Source organism: Trichechus manatus, unplaced genomic scaffold, assembly GCF_000243295.1.
Source record: "Trichechus manatus latirostris isolate Lorelei unplaced genomic scaffold, TriManLat1.0 scaffold00015, whole genome shotgun sequence".
NCBI lineage: Eukaryota > Metazoa > Chordata > Mammalia > Sirenia > Trichechidae > Trichechus > Trichechus manatus.
Window position 1 is genome coordinate 13,969,340 of NW_004443951.1, and position 19,954 is coordinate 13,989,293.

General features: G+C 45.5%; 1 protein-coding gene across 1 annotated transcript; it reads right to left on the reverse strand.

Annotated features, from left to right (window-relative positions):
• Positions 1–4,386: 4,386 nt before the first annotated feature.
• TMEM269 (transmembrane protein 269) lies at positions 4,387–15,951 on the reverse strand. The gene is made up of 9 exons (XM_012554223.2): positions 15,943–15,951; positions 15,671–15,745; positions 14,265–14,389; positions 11,635–11,772; positions 10,020–10,117; positions 9,182–9,325; positions 8,080–8,280; positions 6,106–6,377; positions 4,387–4,503 (listed from the first exon to the last, which is right to left on the reverse strand). The coding sequence occupies exons 1-8, from the start codon at positions 15,949–15,951 to the stop codon at positions 6,241–6,243; spliced, it is 927 nt and encodes a 308-aa protein (XP_012409677.1). The 3' UTR covers positions 4,387–4,503; positions 6,106–6,240.
• Positions 15,952–19,954: the final 4,003 nt, after the last annotated feature.

Below are 19,954 nucleotides of genomic sequence, written 5' to 3' on the forward strand. Positions count from 1 at the left end.
TACTGCAAGAAACCCAAAGGGATCTACATAAATGGAAAAACATACCATGCTCATAGATAGGCAGACTCAACATTGTGAAAATGATAATTCTACCCAAAGCAATTTACAAATACAATGCAATCCCGATCCAAGTACCAACAACATTCTTTAAAGAGATGGAGAAACTAATCATTAACTTTATATGGAAAGGGAAGAAGCCCTGAATAAGTAAAGCACTACTGAAGAAGAAGAATAAAATAGGAGGACTCCCACTACCTGACTTCAGAACATACTATACAGCTACAGTAGTCAGAACAGCCTGGCACTGGTACAACGACAGATACATTGACCAATGGAACAGAATTGAAAACCCAGATGTAAGTCCATCCACCTACGGTCACCTGATGTTCGACAAGAGTCCAAAGTCCATCAAATGGGGAACAGACAGTCTTTTTAACAAATGGTGCTGGTAAAACTGGATATCCATTTGCAAAAAAATGAAACAGGACCCATACCTCACACCATATACAAAAACTAATTCAAAATGGATCACAGACCTAAATATAAAGCCAAAAACTACAAAGTTCATACAAGAAAAAATGGGACCAATGCTAGAGGCCCTAATACATGGCATGAACAGGATACAAACCATAACCATCAACACACAAACTACAGAAGATAAGCTAGATAACGGGGATCTTCTACAAATCAAACACCTATGCTCTTCAAAAGACTTCACCAAAAGAGTAAAAAGAGAACCTACAGACAGGGAAAAAATTTTTGGACATTACAAGTCAGACAAAGGTCTAATCTCTATAAGCTACAAGAAAATCCAACACCTCTACAACAAAAAGAGAAATAATCCAATTTAAAATTGGGCAAAGGAAATGAAGACACTTCACCAAAGAAGACATTCAAGCAGCTAACAGACACATGAGGAAATGCTCACGATCACTAGCCACTAGAGAAATGCAAATCAAAACCACAATGAGATACCATCTCACCCCAGCATTACTGGCACAGATAAAAAAAAAAATGGAAATAACAAATGTTGGAGAGGCTGCGGGGAGATTAGAATTCTTATGCACTGCTGGTGGGAATGCAAAATGAGACAACCATTTTGGAAAATGATATGGCGCTTCTTTAGAAAGCTAGCAATAGAAATACCGTACGATCCAGCAACCCCACTCCTAGGAATATATCCCAGAGAAATAAGAGCCATCACACAAACAGACATAGGCACACCTATGTTCGTTGCTGCATTGTTCACAATAGCAAAAAGATGGAAACAACCTAGATGCCCATCAACAGATGAATGGATAAACAAACTATGGTACATACACACAATGGAGTATTATGCAACGAGAAAGAACAATGATGAATCTGTGAAGCATCTCATAACATGGATGAAACTGGAGGACATTATACTGAGTGAAATAAGTCAATCACAAAAGGACAAATACTGTATGAGAGCTCTACTGTAAAAACTCATGAAAAAGTTTATACACAGAGAAACAATCTTTGTTGGTTACAAGGGATCGGGGGGTGGAATGCTAAATAAACAGTAGATGAGTGGTAACTTTGGTGAAAGGTAAGACAGTACACAATACTGGGGAAGCCAGCACAACTTGTAGGAGGAAAGGTTATGGAAGCTCCATAGACACATCCAAACTCCCTGAGGGACTGGAATGCTGGGCATACGGTTGCAGGTACCATGGTCTTGCGGAACATCTAGCTCAATTGGCATAACACACTTTATAAAGAAAATGTTCTACATTCTACCTTGGTGAGTAGTGTCTGGGGTCTTAAAAGCCTGTGAGCAGCCATCTAAGATACTCCACTCATCTCACCCCTTCAGCAGCAACGGAGAATGAAAAAAACAAGATATAAGGGAAAGATGAGTCCAAAGGACTAATGGACCACAGCTACCACGGCCTCCACCAGACTGAGTCCAGTATAGCTAGATGGTGCCTGGCTACCACCACTGACTGCTCTGACCGGGATCACAACAGAGGGTCCTGGACAGAGCTGGAGAAAAATGTAGAACAAAATTCTAACTCACAGAAAAAGACCAGACTTACTGGCTTGACAGAGACTGGAGAAACCCTGAGAGTATTGCCCCCCGACACCCTTTTAGCTCAGTAATGAGGTCACTCCCAAGGTTCAACATCCAGCCAAAGATTAGACACCCCCATAAAACAAAACGAGACAAATGAGGCCCAACAGTCCAGGGACAAGGACTGGAAGGCAGGAGGGGGCAGGAAAGCTGGTAATAGAGAACCCAAGGTTGAGAAGGGACAGTTTTGACATGTTGTGTGGTTGTTAACCATTGTCTTAAAACAATATGTGTACTAACTGTTTAATGAGAAACTATTTGTTCTGTAAACCTTCATCTAAAGCACAATAAAAAAAAATTTAAAAAAAGAAGATATCATGTGGTAAGGATATTTCATGAAACTTTTGCTTCAGTCTTATATACACTTATGAATGTGTGTACTGAGTTTGATGTAAAGTTATTTCTTAACTGTGAGTTGTGGTCAAAAACATTTGAGATACAAGAAAATTCCTGAACCAACATAGGAATGGGTCATCTTTTTATTCCCATTTCAGAGAAAAAGCTTTTCATCTTCTACCTCTGAGAAATACCACGATAAGGGCTCTAGAGGCTTTGGCATCCATAATTGGAATAGCATTGAATGCCAAAGCTCTTATACACATAATTAATGAAAATTAGGCACACACCATTTTTGTGTACCTGCCTGGAATTCCCTAATCTTGACATGATTCCTTCCCAGTTTCTCAGATATAAGAGGAGATATTTTGTTTCGTTTTGTTTTGTTTTTTAACTGTGCTTTAGATGAAGGTTTACAGACCAAATTCGTTTCTCATTAAACAATTAATACACATATTGTTCTGTGACATTGGTTGCCGACGCTGTGATGTGTCAACACTCTCCCTTTCTCAGCCTTGGGTTCCCCGTTACCAGCTTTCCTGTCCTCTCCTGCCTTCTCGTCCTTGCCCCTGGGTTGGTGTGCCCATTTATTCTTGTTTTGTTTTATGGGCCTGTCTCATCTTTGGCTGAAGGGTGAACCTCAGGAGTGACGTCAGTACTGAGTTAAAAGGGTGTCAGAGGGCCATACTCTCTGGGTTTCTCTAGTCTCTGTCACGCCAGTAAGTCTGGTCTTTTCTTGTGAGTTAGAATCTTGTTCTACATTTTTCTCCCGCTCTGTCTGGGACCCTCTATTGTGATCCCTGTAAGGGCAGCTGATGGTGGTAGCCGGGCATCATCTAGTTGTGCTGGACTCAGTCTGGTGGAGGCTATAGTAGTTGTGGTCCATTAGTCCTATAGACTAATCTTTCCCTTGTGTCTTTGGTTTTCTTCATTCGAGAGGAGATATTTGTGAAACCTTGAATCAAAAAATTTATAATGAGAGCACTTACTTTGGAAGTCAGGCTGCCTGGGTTTGACTGAGGTCTACTGCTTACTAATTGTGTGAATTTTAGGCAAGTTTTAATATCCCTAAGTCTGTGATTCTCAAACTTTTTGGTCTCCGGACCTCTTTACACTCTAAAAATAATTGAGGACCCCAATTATGTTTATGTGGGCTATGTCTATCATATTTGCTGTATTAGAAATTAAGATGAAAAGTTTTAAAAGATTTATTAATTCATTAAAAATTGCAAAAATACATTATAAGTTAGCAAATAACGTTTTTTATGAAAAATAATTATTTTACAAAATAAAGAATCATTTAGCGAAAAGGGTAGCATTGTTTTACATTTTTGCAAATCTCTTTCATATCTGGTTTAATAGCAGACAGCTGGATTCTCAATCTGCTTCTGCATTCTGGATTCTCATAATATTTTAGTTCAAGTAAATGAAGAAAATCCAGCATCACACAGATACGTAGTTGGGAAAGAGAAGGGTATTTTAATATTTAGATAATTTCATATTTTCTTCTTTGATAGTACACCAAAACTCAGCAAGTGGTAGTTTCTTAAAGGTTAGTTGCAATATGGAATCTAATGCCATATCAACTGTTTGTACTCTGCTTCACTAAAACTCCATTGTCCTTTGAATTGATCTTTTATCCAAGCACGATTTGTAGCATCATTCATTGGTCATTTAGAAAATATTGCTACAATGATCTTCCAAATGTTGACACATTCATTAGACGAGTTCAAAAGTACACATTCATTAATATCCCCACCAATCTCATCATAAAAGTCTTTTGAGTATTGGGAAGCTGTCAAGCTCATGGTGGTAGATACAAGTTTTTCAAACTTCTAATTTTCACTTGAAAGCTAAAATTTTTATCCTTGGCAACAAAAACTTGTTTCTCTTGAAGTGATAGGCTCACTCAGTTCATTTTCAAGAAAACCAAATGCCCAAGTCTGAACAACCTTAGTTTGTCTGTCGTCCTTTGTGCGTTGCATGAAAAGAGCAGCTAGTTCAGCTCAAACTCAAATGCTTTTCTTCGAGACAACTCTCATAACTTCAGTATGAAGCAGCTTTCCACTTCACTGTATGGAATATTAAAAAAGGTGTACCATTTGATGCCACTGCCTTGATACATGCCAAGGCGCCAGCAGTTTTACTCACCAATTGCACCCTAATGTCAATACAGTGACATTTCAGTCCCTGTTCCAGGGTTATTAAGAAAAGATTTTGAACCTGAAAGGGTCTCAGGAACCTCAGGAGTCTGCAGACCACACTCTGAGAACTGCTGACTTTAAGCTTCTGGTGCGCTAATGACACCTTCCTCATTGGGTTGTTTTGAGGAGTGAGAGAGTAAAGTGCAAGGACCAGTTCCTAGCACATAGTAAGAGCTAAATAACTGTTAACTATTATTATTACTGCTATTTTAAACGTAAAGGCATGTATGAGAAGGGAGGGAGGCTAGAGGGAAGAGAAGGAAAGAACCAACATTTATTTAACACCCTTCACATACCATTCACTAGGTGCTTTATGTGTCAGTACATTTAATCCACAAAACAACCCTGAGAGGAAGTAAATATTTCATTTTACAGATAAGGAAATGGACTTAGAGAGATTGCGCCTTTTACTCAAGGTCACAGAGCTAAAAAAGTAGAAGAATTCTCAGTCACTTGATTTCCGTTCACCAGACACAGGGAGTAGTACTATAGGTTGTGTAACAGGACTAGGTGTGAACCAGGAGGGAAATCTACACTCCATCCCAGTTTAGGACTAGCAGAGCTATCTAGAATCAAGAACTAGACCCCTTGACTTCATTTATTCCTCTGAGAAGTACATTTTTAATATCTTGGGTCTTCTCACTTGTTCCTAAGAGAAAGTCCAAGAAGAGCTATTCTACTGTAGAAAACATCTGACCGCGGAAGGAAAGGTATTGAATGATTAGCTTTAGCATCCTGAGACCCCGGAGCCAGTGTAGCAGAGCGGCCATACTTCCATATAGTTGTAAGGAGTACATACCCTGTTAAATCAGAGCCTCTCAGCTGACCTCTAACTCTCCTAGTGTCACTAATCTACAAAAAGTTAGAGGCAATGAAGTATGAGTAATTATTGTTACAAACAAACCACAATTTACACATCCAAATGGGTATTTTCCTTTTCAGAGCAGTCTTCTTGGGGGTCTACATATTTATTTTAACCCTGCTGCTATGGCTCAAAATGAACACGGAAATCCTCTTTCAGAAATGTATCTTCATCCTTGGAACATAGTTTCAAGTTTTAAAAACAGCCATCCTGCTGTCAGTGTACCTAATCTCTAAGTGAAGCAAACAGCAGAAGTTTTGAATGGTTAAAATACAGAAATGTTAAGTTACAAAATGTACACACATTCAGACTGGACAACTGAAGTCCTCTGATTAGCTGTGTTCCACAGAGTCAGAGTCTGAAAGTGTAAGAACTGCTTTAGCAAGCCCCACCCATCACTGGTAGGCAGGGGCCGGGGGCTATACCAATTCCAAAGGGTTTCATTCCTTTCCAGTCTTAATGCAAAAAGTTACCCAGCTAGTAACAGAGCCAGAATTCAAACTTGTTCCCAATGTAGCTTGGAAAAATTTTTGTCTCATATAACGAATAATTATTGTCCCAACAGATTCAGAACGCAGAATAGAGAGAAAGTAATGAAGTCTACTCACCCTCTCGCGGGTTGCTCTGGTTCAAAGCACATGCACATCACAGAGACAAGGAAAGATTTAGTAAGAGTAAGGCAAGGCTTGGCCCACCATGATGACATAAACCCCACAGAGGCCAGAGGGAGTTGGCGGAGCTGTTCAGTTTCCTCGGTGCTGTGGCCTGAGACAGGTTGTCTTTCCCCACAGAGAATCTGGAAAGAAGATGTAGGAGACGGACCACAGCAGGCAGTAAAGAGGAGTCAGAGAGAATGGAGACAAAAACAGCATGATGACACCTGGAAGAAGAAAACATGCAAACACTCAATTTTTACGAGCTTTCTTATGTGTTTTCCACCCTCCCAATCCCCATTGTGCCATGTCATTCCTTCCATCCTTCCTTTTTTACTCACAGTGCCTAAGAGACAAAAACAAATGAGACATAAGTCCTGTCTTTAAGAAGCTCACTTTAAAATGGTTAAAGTGCTCACTGTTGATCTAAAGGTTGGTGGTTCAAGTCCACCCAGAGGCACCTTAAAAGAAAGGTCTGGTAATCTACTTCCGAAAATCAGCCACTGAAGACCCTATGAACAGTTTTACTGTGACACTGTGGGGTCACCATGAGTCAGAATTGGCTCTATGGCAACTGGCTGGTAAGTAAGTAGACAATTTTATAACATAATGGGATCAGGTTCCATTGAATTGTCAAACTCAGATTAGACATTAGTCCTAAACAATAAATTGGAATTGCCCAGATCCCTTATTAGGGAAAAAAAAAAATCTTCCTAATTATTTCAAGTTTAACATGTGTTATTGGCCAATACAGTATCATTTGTTGCAGAAAAGAGTTAACATAAGCAGGCCTAAGCCTGCTATCCTTACAAAGGCCTGGTTGGCCCTCAGCTGGCGACTGGGAATGTGCATGGTAAATAGATCCCTATGCTAATACAAAACTTTTCCTAACTGATAAGAGTGGCTCAGTGTGCCTAGACTGTACAAACAAAGAAGTGTATGCTGGACACCTGATTTCCTTCTAGGAGGCTGGAATTCTGGTATGTGCTAGGTAGAGGATGCCTATGTGACCAAGCCTCGATAAAAACCTGGGGCACTGAGTCTCTAATGAGCTTCTCTGGTAGACAACAATTCACATGTATTGTCACAATCCAGTGCTGGAGGAATTAAGCTCGTCCTGTCAGACTCCATTGGGAGAGGACTTTTGGAAGCTTGTGTCTGGTTTCCTCTGAACTTTGTTCTGTGTACCTTTTCCCTTTGCTGATTTTGCTTTGTATCCTTTTGCTGTAATAAATCTTAGCCATGAGAACAACTATATGCTAAGTCCTGTGAGTCTTTCTACCAAATCACCAAACCTGGGAGTGATCTTGAGGATTCCTGACACAATTTGTACCTGTTTCACTACCCAAAGGCAAAGGGCACCAACATTTGTGAAATATATTTCTTGTGCGAGACATGCTGCTAGGTATGTTACATATATTATTTCATTTACACTTCATGACAATTCTGTGATTTAGAATTAACCATATTTTTCAGGTGAGGAAACAGAGGGGATGTAATTTGTACAAGGTCCTGATTCAAACCCAGGTCTGCCTGACTCTTAAAAAACTAGACACTTAGACTCCCTCAGAGAACTCGAAAAGAAGATGGGAGAGTATGGGCCCACAGCACTTCCATGGGAACAACTCACAATTTTCAACAAATATTGAGCAACTACTATGTGATTGGCATAATTCTAGGCACTGGGGACTACAGCATGAATAAAAGAGTCCCTGCCCTCAAGGGGCTTACATTTCTGTCGGGGAGGTAGGTTTAGTGCTTATAGACAATAAGAAAAGTAGTAAATATATATTTTATCAGATGATAATAAATTCTTTGGAGAAAAATTAAGCACAGTAAGTGAAATAGGGAATGCTGGGGTGAGGTACAAGGTGGCGCTGAGTGACAGTGATAACAAACCCACCACTGGAAACATTTAAGAGCACTTACCCCCCAGATAAACGATTTTTTTCCATTTCTCAGACTCCAAGATTTCTTCATGGGGATAGTAGGTCTGGTCCATCATGAATAGAATCATAAGCGAAGCCACGCAGCAGAGAATGAATGTGTTGCCTTTGGTCAGAAGGGAGGTGGAGGCCAAAACACAGGAAGCGTAGGAGCAGGGTAGACCCTTGTATATGAAGGGAACTCCTGCCAGGGAAAGAAATGATGAGGATTAGCTGCTTCCCATTGTTCTAAAAAAAAAAAAAAAAAAAAAAACTAAACTTGTCACTATCGAGTCCAAATCATGACAACTCCAGGTGTTACAGAGTAGAACTGAGCTCTATAGGGTTTTCTTTATGGAAGCAGATCACCAGGCCTTTCTTCTGCAGCACTGCGGGGTGGGTTCAAACCATCAACCTTTTGATTAGTAGCCACCATTTGTGCCACCGAGGGACCTCTCTACTGCTTCAAAGGTATATTTAAATGAAGCAAGCCACTCTCTCAGGGTCTTCCCCTCCCCAGACTACAAAACTCCCTTAAACTCAGGGGTAGGGGGTGGCAGGCTGTAAAGCATTTGGTAATTCACAGACACAAGTGATACACTGGGTTGCATTAATGGTGCATTTTGCATTGGGTTTCCAAGGCAAAGCAGGCAGCCAGCTAGGACCAGGGGTGTGTCCTGGCCCCAAGGAGTCTCTGCTAAGAGGGTCTTTGAGATCTTCTAGTCTAAGGCCTGAGCTGTATCTGCACTCCCTCCCTCTGTGACCTTAGACAAGGCAACTGGCCTCTGCTGAGCACAGTTTCACCTGTTTCATGGTAGGACCTCCAGTTCTAGAGTCTGTGAATGGACGTGCTCCATTCAAAGGTCACACAGTGAGACAAAGGGAGAGCTAGCTCAAGAACCTAGGGTTTCTGCCTCTCAGCCCAGGGCTCTGTCGAGGCAGCCCGCCGCCTCCAGCAGGCATGCAGCACGGGAGAAGGAAGAAAGACGGGCTCCAGGAAGGAAAGAGACAAGTTAGTCACCGCACCTCAGCTTCTGGCATCCAACAGCTCCACTCCCTCTGTGGTTCCCCGCCCTCATCCCCAAGGCTTCCTGGACTCCACTCACCAGCTGAGAAAAAGCACAGGCGGAAAGAAGTAGCTAACACATACATGATGGCCAGCAGCCCACTGAGAGGCCCATCCATTCCTAGGAGCAAGGCTGAGGCCAGCCCAAAGGTGGTGAAGACAGCGAAGTCGTTCAGCTCAGCTCCTGCTCCAGATGGCAAAAGGTTAGAAGAACGTGCACTCACACACCTTGCACCTTAGCCCCTCTGGTGGGAGAGCTGGAGGGGTGAGGCGGACAAGTGGGGTCCTGAGGTTCAGGCAGCAACAGCTGCTCCCCGAGGGTGGTCTTAGACCAAAGACTGGGGTTTCCTCCCAGATCTGCTGCAACTGACCATGTGGCCTTAGGCAAGTCTCTCCGTTGCCTGTCTTACTTTTCCCGTTCTTTAGCATGAAAGGATTGCATTAAAATTAAATACTAATTAATAAGCTATGAAGTCACTTTTTCAAGCAAAATCTTACATAGAAACATTTTAAAGCAGCTGCTCTCTTTGGGTAATTTTTTTCACCTTCCCACTCCCTGGCCACCCCCACCTGCCCTCCACCCTATCCCCACCACCAGCACCTGGGTCGGCCCTGAATAGGCAGGCAGGACAGACAAGGAAGCTGAAAGCCAGGGCAAGGACTGGCGGAAAACCATAAAGTGAGCCAGCAGAGGGGCCAGATGTAGACTGGGGGAGGGGCCCCCTAACTCCTGCTCTGGGGCTTTTCCTGCTGCACTCTGAGGGGTGTGGCAGGAGTGGGTGACTGACGAAGGCCTGTTGGGTATTAGAGGATGGAGCTGGTGACCTGAGATGGATGTTCCAGGAGGCAGGGATTAGGGGCCTGAGGCCTGGACTTACTCGATTTAGAGCAGCTGCTGAGGTGCCTGGTCATCGTCCCGACTGCCATGTCTAATAGGAAGCTGATGAGAAGGAGCCAGGAGGCACAGTGGGATTTCCTAGAGTGTAGGCCAGGCCAGAACAGGGCAGCCCTTTCACAGTCTCCCGTGGACCACCACTCCATGTCCCCGCAGTACACTAACACACTTGTTACACACTTCCTACACTTGCTCACATCCACACATCCCTGCACGTGCTCCATACTCCCACCCCTTCTGATACACACATACACACTGCTTACTCCCCCCCATACCCTCACAAACACACACCTTCACACATGCCTACATCCCTCCAATACTCTCAACCCACAGCCTTAAAGGGGGTCCTCTGACCCCCCCAGGCAATCACTAAGGTCCCTACCAGCTCTAAATTCCAGGCATTTTCCACCGTGCAGGGGGCTTTGTTCCAGCCCAGCCTCTACTACCATCTCGCTGTGAATTTTCAGATAAGTCTCTCCCGTCTAGGCCTCTTTTCCTCATCTGTAAAATGAGGGGCAGGGGCTAAGTGATTTATAAGGGCTCTTCCAGACCCCACGTTTGAAGATTCTGTGTCTAGCTAGCACTTGCTCCCAGGTCCCTGTGAGGTGTTACCACAGTCCCAGGCAAATGCCAGGATGCCCCTTCCTTCCCAAGTTGGCCCCCGGCCTACTGTATGGCCCAGACAAGCCCACAGAGAGCCTGGCCCTAGACCCTGCAATCCCCAAACAACTGTAGTGTTTCCTTTGCTTAGACCCATGCCTATGGATCTAAAGGGAACTAAGGCTAAATAAACATACTGCACTTACCATGGTGGGAAAAAGAAAACACTCCCAGAAGAGTATGCTAAACTAAGAAAAGAGATTTTCTGCTGCAGGTGTGCACCACGTTGTGGAGCTCTGAAAGCCCTGACTTAGAGAATCATATAAATTTCAAGGTGGAAAGGAGCTTAAATATCATCAGGTCAAAGCATGTTATTTTATGGATGAGAAACAGATCCAAAGAGAAGTTACTTGCTGAAAGTTATAGAGAACCAGATCAGAAGGGTGTTACTTGCAGTCTGAAGGATGTCTTTTAAAGAGTTGATTTCCCAAGGGCATTGAAATATGACTCAATTTACAAGAATATAATTCACTTACAGTTTTGGGGGAAGACAGATACATGTCTCAGATTTTCCAGAACATGCTCATTTCAAATAACCTGTCAGACCATATGTTCTAATTTAAGAATCAGAAAATATGAATAGTCGCCTACCCCACAACGGTGTTAAAGCCAGAGGAACAGAATTTCTTGATTTTCTCATAAAAACTATTCTAAATTGATAGAATTGGAAGGAATTATAGAGGTCATAGCATAAGCCCCTTATTTTACAAATAGAGAAACCGAGGCCCAGGAAGGGGATGTGACCTAGCCAAGGTCACATATCAGGTTGATGGTAGAAATGAGGCTAGGACCTTGGCCCCGTGATTCCCAACCACTGCACTTTCCCCTGCACCTAGCTGATCCCTAGGCCTCAGGGCCTGGCTCTCTAACTCCCCCTCTCCTTCCCCCATGCCCTTGGCTCCAGCTCTGGCAGACAGCCTGCCGGGCCCCATGCCTACCTGTAGAAGCTGCAGAAGATGGAGAAGAGCCCCAGGACCATGTTGACCAGGGACAAGGCATTGACAATATCCTTGCAGGAAGATTCATCCAGCCGGGGGTGGCTCTGGTCGTGGGCCAGGAAGAAATTGGTGCACTGACTCAGACCTGGGACTCGGGGGAGAGGGGCAGGGGGTTCTCAAGGTCAAGGAGTCCCAAAAGAGGCTCCCAGGGACCTTGTAGCCCCTGTTTGTTTAAACCTCATCACAGAGCTGCACCCTCCCAACATTCTGTTTCACTGGCTGGACAAAGGTAGGCAGAAGGTAGATGGAGGAGACCCAGACCCAGGAGGTGAAAGCAGGTGCTGAAGACAGAGTATCTTGGGAAAGCTCAATAGCAAAGTAGGTGAAGCAACACAACCAGTTTCCACTCCCTCTCTGACTGTACCCTTGGCCCATGGCACAGACCTCCCTCCAGCCCATATACTGACCCTCCTGGCACCCCATAGGCCAGGTACAAAAGGTAGATGAGCCCTGTGTCACAGACTAAGGGTTGGCTTGAGGGAGAAGTAGAGTCAGGAAGCCATTTTGTACCACAGTCCAAGCCCACTCCCTGACTCTGACAGGCCCCAACCAGAGCATCAGACCTAGCCCCAGTATGGGACGACATGAAAATTTTAAAAAATGAACAGGTATAGCATTAAAGAGTTCACAAAGCACTTTTCATATCTGTTCTCTCTTCTGATCCTGATGATCTTGGGAGGTGGTACTATAACTTTCCCCATTTTATGAATGAGGAAACTGAGGTTCAGAGAAATGGACAGACTTGCTCAAAGTCACATACTAGGTGAGTAGAACCAAACCCAGTCTGTTGACTCTAAATACGGTGTTTCTTCTGCTAGTAGCGTAGATATCTGCAGGAGGGGGATTGTGGGCAGGAGGAAGGGAGAGCTTGGTGGGGGAAAGCAGCTGTTGCTTCTGAGTTGGGCCAGCCCTGCTGGGCAGCTGCAGCCCCCACTCCCCCACCACCCCAGGCAGGCACAGGCCATGCACTGCCGCCTCACTCCTCCCTGCTCTCAGAGCGGGGAACCAGCTGGTCCTGTCCATTTTCACACCCTGTGGTGTCTCTGTTCCTACTCTAAGACCAACTATGCTTATTCCTTGCACAAAAACTGCTTGTAAAACTCAGTTTCTTTTGGGGAAAGAGCCCCAGCCCTCTCTGAAACAGAGAAGCCCCACTGGTTGGGGTAAACATACCAGCCACAAATAGTAATCCTGCACTTGTGTAAAATAGACAACTTCGACATGCTTTCACATCTGTTTTCTCATTTAATCCTCACTCATTTTAGAGGTGGGGAAGCGAAGGCTCTGTCACCATACAGCTGCATGCACTTCTGGTTTGGGGCAGGGTGAGAGAGTTGAGACAAACGATGTTCCTTTCTCACAAACCCTGCCACTAAGGTGTCAGAGGTTGGGAGGGGCTGGTCTTGGATTTGGGATGGAAGCATCAGGCAGCACCGTGAGACTCACTGCTCCCACAGGCCAGCTAATTCACCAAGAGGTACCAGTAGCTATATCGCTGAAGCCACTGGGACTCCTGGGGCCTTCTTATATCAGGGGCCCTCAAAATCTACCACAGGAAGCAGCGTAAGCCAGAGGAATCTGGGAGGAGATGGGGGCAAATGTTTTTGGCCACATACTCCCTCAAAGAGGAGAAGAGCCTTGCTCAAGGTCACACAGGAAGTGGCAGAACAAGACTTATAGGTCTCCTTAACTGTTCTTTCCTCTGTACTCTGCTGTCTACCAACCAACAGGATGGAACGCTGTATCGGTTATATGCTCAGCCCGAGCCAAGTGCTAGGAGAACACTTGGTTCCTGCCTTCATGGCACTTCAGAGTCTATCCAGGGAAACAAGACTCACACATGCACGTGGAGACCCACAGGCTCTGTTTGTGGTGGCACCTCATCTTACAGATGGGGAAACTGAAGTTTCAGGATAGTTAAGTGACTTGCCCCAGTAAATGGTGGAGTCAGGATTTGAATCAGGCTTCCTCTTTCCCAATTAAATGCTATTTGCAGCATAATACACAACTCCCAGGTACAAAAGGATATGGGCCTGAGATTAAGAGCTGTAGAAATTCAGAGAAAAAAGGAACAATCAAGTAGTTCAGCAAACGTTTCATCAGGAGCAAGGTTCAGTGCCTGGTACTGGGTACACAGAGACCTGGTCTCATCTCTCAAGGAGCTCAGTCTAGCAGGGGTGTCTGACCCTGCACAGAAAAGAAGTGACCAGGCTGCTAGGGGAGCAGAGAAGAGCAGCCCAGCCTGCAAGGGTTGACTTCTCAGAGGAGGGGCACAGCTGAGGCTTTCCACAGCAATGGCCTGCAGGGGCACATCATGTCCCTCCCCAGCTTCCTGCAAGCCTTCAGTAGTTCCTCCAATGCCTCAGGATGGAGTCCAGCCACTTCACTTGGTATATCAGCCCTTCATGATGAGGTCCTGCTCCACCTCCAGCCTCCTCTATTCCCCTGGAGCCCCCGGCCCCTTCTCTGCACCTCTCCCTTTGGTGTCGGGTTGGGAAGTGTTCCTCTTTAGGAAGCCCCTCTGACATCCCCCATCGAGCCTGCTGGGTGCTCCTCCTCTGTATTGTTACATCTCCTTGTGCTCACCGTGTGACACTTGGCACTGTGTACTGTCATCGCCTACCTTGTCTTCCTCCCCTACTATAGGGTAAGTAACTTGAGTGCAGACCGAGGTCCCCTGTGCCCAGCATGAGGCCTGACAACAGAAGTTGTTCAATGTTGTTAAATTAAGAGTACATCGTTCTGGTGCTTCCCCCATGTCCTCTCACTGCACCAAATCACGTGTCTACCCTGCATCAAACCCTGTTCAATTTGTCCTCCAAGGAGCCTTCTCAGAGGTATGTTCAACAACCCAACCCTTCAACACACCCACCAACTACCCTCGTCTTATGAGCCTTCATCTACTCTTATGATCTTTCTTTCATTAAAAAAATTATTTACTGTGCCTGCTCGGTGCCAGGCCTTGTGTGTCTGGGGACACAGAGAAGAACAAGACCCAGGCCCCACCTTCAAGGAGCTCAGAGTCTGGTTGGGGAGGCAGACATGTGTACAGGCAATATGAATGCCACATGGCAAGTGTTATGTTGGACAAGGAATGTCCACGTTGTCGTGGTGCACAGGGGAAGAACAGACTAGTCTGGGGTAGAGGACGGGAAAAATTCACAAGTATTGTGACACAGAAGTCTTGAAGGATAAACAAGGAGGGGCATTCCTGGGAAAGGGAATTACAAGCTTAAAAGCATTAGGAGGCTGGATCACGGGAGAGAGAGGGGCGGCTAGACTCTGGCAGGGAGGCCACAGTAGGAGAGTGTGCCTTGTGTGACCAGCAGCGAAGTCTGATCTTTGACTTGCAGGCAGTGGGGAGGCACTGTGATGTTTGGTAAGGCAGTGTCTTGGTCAGATGTGGGTATGGAGTGAAGGGTGGTTTGGAAGGCGAAAGACTGGAGAAAAGTAAACCAGCAATGAGAGTAGTAAATGATGTGAGGGAGACGTGAGCAAGGAGACACACGGCAGGACGCCGGGACTGCTGGCATCGGAAGGACAGGTGAGAGTTGAAATGAATGGTGATGCGGTATCCTTAGCGGAAAACAGGGGGCGCAGCACTGGAGTGAGAACAGTCCAGGAGTTTACTAGCAGGCGGCGGGCAACCCCGCAGATACCGCGCCGCCGGCTCACACTCCAGCAGGAGACGCCTTTCCCCCTCTCCGCCTCCACCCGGCCCACCGCAGACCTCTTCCCTAGAGGCCAAAGCCCATCCCTCAACCGAGACCCGGCCTCCTCCCCGACCGCCGGAGCCGGAGACACGCGCACTCCCTCCCCCCGGGCTGCTCCGCGGCCTGCCCAGGCCCCACTGGACTCCGTAGCCACCGGGGGAAGGGACGAAGCCATTCTGGACATCTCATTCCTCTGGGAGTCTGGTCGCTGATAGCACCCTGGGAGGGACATCTCTCGCCTCTTCCGGGCCGCGATGGCTTACCTGGGGAGAAGACATTGCTAAGGGGGGTTGGGGCCTGCACTCCTTCCCCGCTTCCTGTGCGGTGGAGGGCACTGCCTAGGCCTGGGGGACCCTGCACCGGCCCCTAGCCTGGTATCCCCGCCTCTTAGCTCACAATGCCGGAGGCGGGGGAGGGGCTGCGGGTCTTTAGTCCCAGGAAGAGGGGCCTCAATTTCCAGGGCAGCCCTTGGTCTCGTAGTTGGGGGAGGGAGGGCCGGGGAGAAGGGTGGATGGAACTGAGAGGAGGGGCCTACAATCTCCATCTGGCGGGTCTGGGAAAGCTTCACAGATAAAGACCTGAGCCGCGGCGTGACTTGCTATGTGCAAAGTCCCTGGTTTCAGAGTGCATGGTGTGTCAGAGGCTTGTTGGAAGTGAGGAGGGGACGATGGGGCTGTAAAGGGATGTAGGGGCCTAGACTGTGAAGGGCCGCTAGAATGTAAGCTCCATGTGGGCAGGGGTTTGGTTCACAGCTATATCGTTGTGCCGCTTTAAGAACGCCTCATTACTCGTTGCCATCGAGTTAATTCCGACTCATAGCGACCCCATAGGATAGAGTAGAACTGTCCCATAGGGTTTCCAAGGAGCGGCTAGTCAATTCAAAGTGCAGACGTTTCGGTTAGCAGCCAAATGCTTAACCACTGTGCCACCAGGACTCCCCGTAAGAATGCCTAGACATGTAGCTGTAAAAAAGTAAAACTGGAGTCTCTGTTAAAATGAGATTTAATGAAGGATACTACAACTGCAATAGGGCAACAATTTGCAAAATTACAAATTGCTCCAAAGTACAGAAAATGAGAAGGTTCTTTTATATAGGAGAAGTTTAGGGAAACAGTAACCGTTAGTCATACATTAGTAACTATAATCATACATCAGTTAATCTAGAGAGTTCTGTCCCGGAGCTAGCCTGCATAAGCATTTTTCGAAAATGGTTTTACTTATCTTTCAAGGATAGGAGCAGCTTGTGTAAAAACATTTTTTCTGAGAGTAACTGCAGTTCTGTCTCTTCTTCCCTTCCTCCCTGAGTCAGTGCAAATTAACCCATTACTGTGACCTTGGCTGAAATGCCTCTTATTTTTCAGGTCTGTTAGCACAATTTAAAATGGAAGTCACCCTGTACCCTGGGTAGAAGCCTCTCCTATGCCAAGCACCTAGATTTGGGGGGCTCTTTCACATAGTAAACTCCTCCCCCCTCAGTATTCATTGGATGAGTGAAAAACTAATTTAGACTCAATCCTGAAGAGGCGCCTTTTAAATAGGGAAGTGGTCAGGTTGTTTTAGATTATTCTGGCAGCCAATGTGGAGGAAGGATGTGTAATACTGAGTGATGGATGAGGGGTCCTGATGAATGACAGACTGTTGGATAGGGACAGAAGGAATGGGAAGAAGTAGCCCTGGACCCAGGAGCCATTGAGTGGAATGTGGAAGGTGTGGGAGAGGAGTGAGGGAGGGGGTAAGATTGTCTCTGAGGTGTGTAGATTTGGTAGTTTGATGGATAGTGTGCTACAGAAGGAAGGGGGCGCTTTTTAGTATTGAGTAGGATTCTGGGCACCAATTCTAAGCGAGCCCCCCCCCCACCTGCCTCACATTCTCCAGCCTACCCCAATGCTAAACTGGGGCAGCAGTAACTTCCAGGAGGCAGCGGAATGTGCAAAGGAGGGTGGGGGAGGGTGCAGCCAGGAGGCCAAGTGACATTTTGCCTATCCTTGCAACTTTTGTTGTTGTGTGTCTAGTCAATTTCGATTCAGAGTGACCCTACAGGACACAGCAGAACTACCCCATAGGGTTTCATGGGAGTTGGAACCAACTCCACGGCAATGGGTTTGGTTTTTTTGGTTTAATCTTTATGGGAACAGATTGCCAGGTCTTTCCTCCTGCCAAGCCACGGGGTGGGTTCTAACCACCATTCTGTTTTACTGTTGCATCGCCAGTGCTCCTTTATCCTTGCAACAAGAAGGGGAAAAGGAAGCAGAGGATTTGGTGTGCACTGAGTGGCTAGTGGGCACTGGACGCTGTGCTGGATGCTTTACAGACACTACTATTTTACTGCCCCTGAGGTTAGTATTAGCACTCCCGTTCAACAGAAGAGGAAGTGGAGGATCCGAGAGTTGATTTTACTGATGGTTACTCTGCTAGTAATTAGTGGAGCTGAGACCTGACAATAGTCTGACACTAGAGTCAGTCCGAAGTCAGACCTAAGGTATCTCTGAACTAAAAGGGAGAACTGCGATAGAGGCAACTAAATGTGTGCTGAGTCTGAACCCAAGAGTCAGGTCGGCTTCTTTCTATCCTTTATGTGTTTCTCTTAATTTGTCCATGCCATGTGGACCCTTAAAGTGGATAAGTTTAAAATTATAGCGTAAGGGTTATAATACCAGCTTTAACATTAAACCAAGTTTAAATTCCAGCTCTTAACACTTAACCAGATGTGAAACTTGAGCAAGTTACTTTGCTTCCCTGAACCTTTTTGCTAATCTGTAAAACGGGATTGTTGTGAGAATAAATGAAATTCTACAAAATGCTGAGCACAGAGTAGAAGCTCAATCATTATCATTATTATCATTCTAAGGATATGATAACGTGTGTAATAGCCTGGACATTCCCAAGGCTTCCTTCAGAAGAGGGAAAGGAAGGGGGAAGAAACACAACCCTTCTCCTGCAGAAGTTTCCAGCCCCCTCCCATTCTGGATCTAATAAACCAAACCAAACCCGTTGAGGTTGAGTCCAGTCCAACTCATAATAACCTTACAGGACAGACTGGAACTGCCCCATAGGGTTTCCAAGGAGAGGCTGGTGGATTCAAACTGCCAACCTCTTTTGGTTAGCAGCTGAGCTCTTAACCACTCTACCACCAGGGCTCCAATAGGAAGTAGAAAAGAAGAACAGTCAGGTTAGACTATCTAGACTTGTGCTGTCTACTAGGGTAGCCACCAACCATGTGCACTTGAAACACGGCTAGTCCCAACTGAGGTGTGTGTAAAATACACACCAGAGTTTGAATACTTGATTAAAAAGAAAAATCATATAGCTCACTAACAAGCTTTTAGTTGTTGAAATATTAATATTTTGGGTATTCTGGGTTAGATAAAATGCATTACTAAAATAATTTCACCTGCTCCTTTTTACTTTTTAAATGTGGCTACTAGAATGTTTAAAATTATATATGTGGCTCATACTAAATTTCTATTAGCTGCATTGCCCTAGATCCTTTGCATGATATGAGTCAACGCAGAGCTACAGATGTCCGTCCGTCCATCTGTCCATCCATAATTTGGATGTTAGTTATATAGCAGGCACTATTTTCGGTGTTAGGGATACAGCAGTAAACAAGACAGACAGAGTTCCTGTCCTCACAGAGCTTACACTCAAGTGTCAGGGAGAGGCAACAAATAACATTTGGTCATGGTAAGCACTATGAAAACAAACAGGATCAGAAGTTATTTTGACATGAGAGGAGTTGTATTTCCAATAGGGGAAGTGATATTTGAGCAGAGACCTAAATTATAAGGTGCAAACCATGCGAAGGCCGTGCGGGTGATGTTCCAGGCCGATGGAACAGCAAATGTGAAGGTCCCGAAGCAGGAAGGAGCTTGGTGTACAGAAGAACAGCAAGGCCAGGGTAGCAGGAGCACAGTGAGGGCAGAGCACATAGAGCCTTGGCGAGAAGTTTGGGTTTTATTCTTAGTGTCATGAGAAATCCTTGGAATGTTTTTAAGTAGAAGTGTTGTGATCCAATTTATATTTTAAAAAGAGGATTCTGACAGTCTTTGTGGAGATAGACTGAAGGAAGGTCAGAGTGGAAGCATGGAGGCAAGTTGGGAGGCTACTGCATTAGTCCAGGCTAGAGATGTTGGTGGCTGGACCAAGGTGGTAGGGGTGTGGAGGGAGTGAGAAGTAGTCAGATTTGGGATGTATTTTGAAGGCAGAGCCAAGAAGGCTTACTGATTAGTATGGGGAGAACAAATGGAATCAAGGATGATTTAGGGTTTTGGCCTCAGCAACAGGGTGAAATAGGTGTTGATGAAAAAGCAGGACTGGTGTTGAAACAGGTTTTGGGGGAGAAGTCAGGTGTTTACTTTTGGACACATCAAGTTTGTAAAGACTGTGAGTCAAGTGGAGATGTCAAGTAAGACTGTTGGATAAACAAGTGTGTGTGAAACTCAGGGAGCGATCAGGGCTGGAGACATGCATGTGAGAGTCAGCAGCATACGGGTGATATTTAAAGCCACAGGAATGGATTAGATCACCTAGCAGAGAGGATGGAGGAA

Coding starts and splice junctions, on each gene's coding strand:
- TMEM269 (XM_012554223.2), bottom strand. Junction 11,773..14,264: donor CACGGTGAGCACAAGGAGAT/GTAACAATACAG, acceptor CCCAGGTCTGAG/TCAGTGCACCAATTTCTTCC. Junction 9,326..10,019: donor CAGCAGCTGCTCTAAATCGA/GTAAGTCCAGGC, acceptor CATCTGGAGCAG/GAGCTGAGCTGAACGACTTC.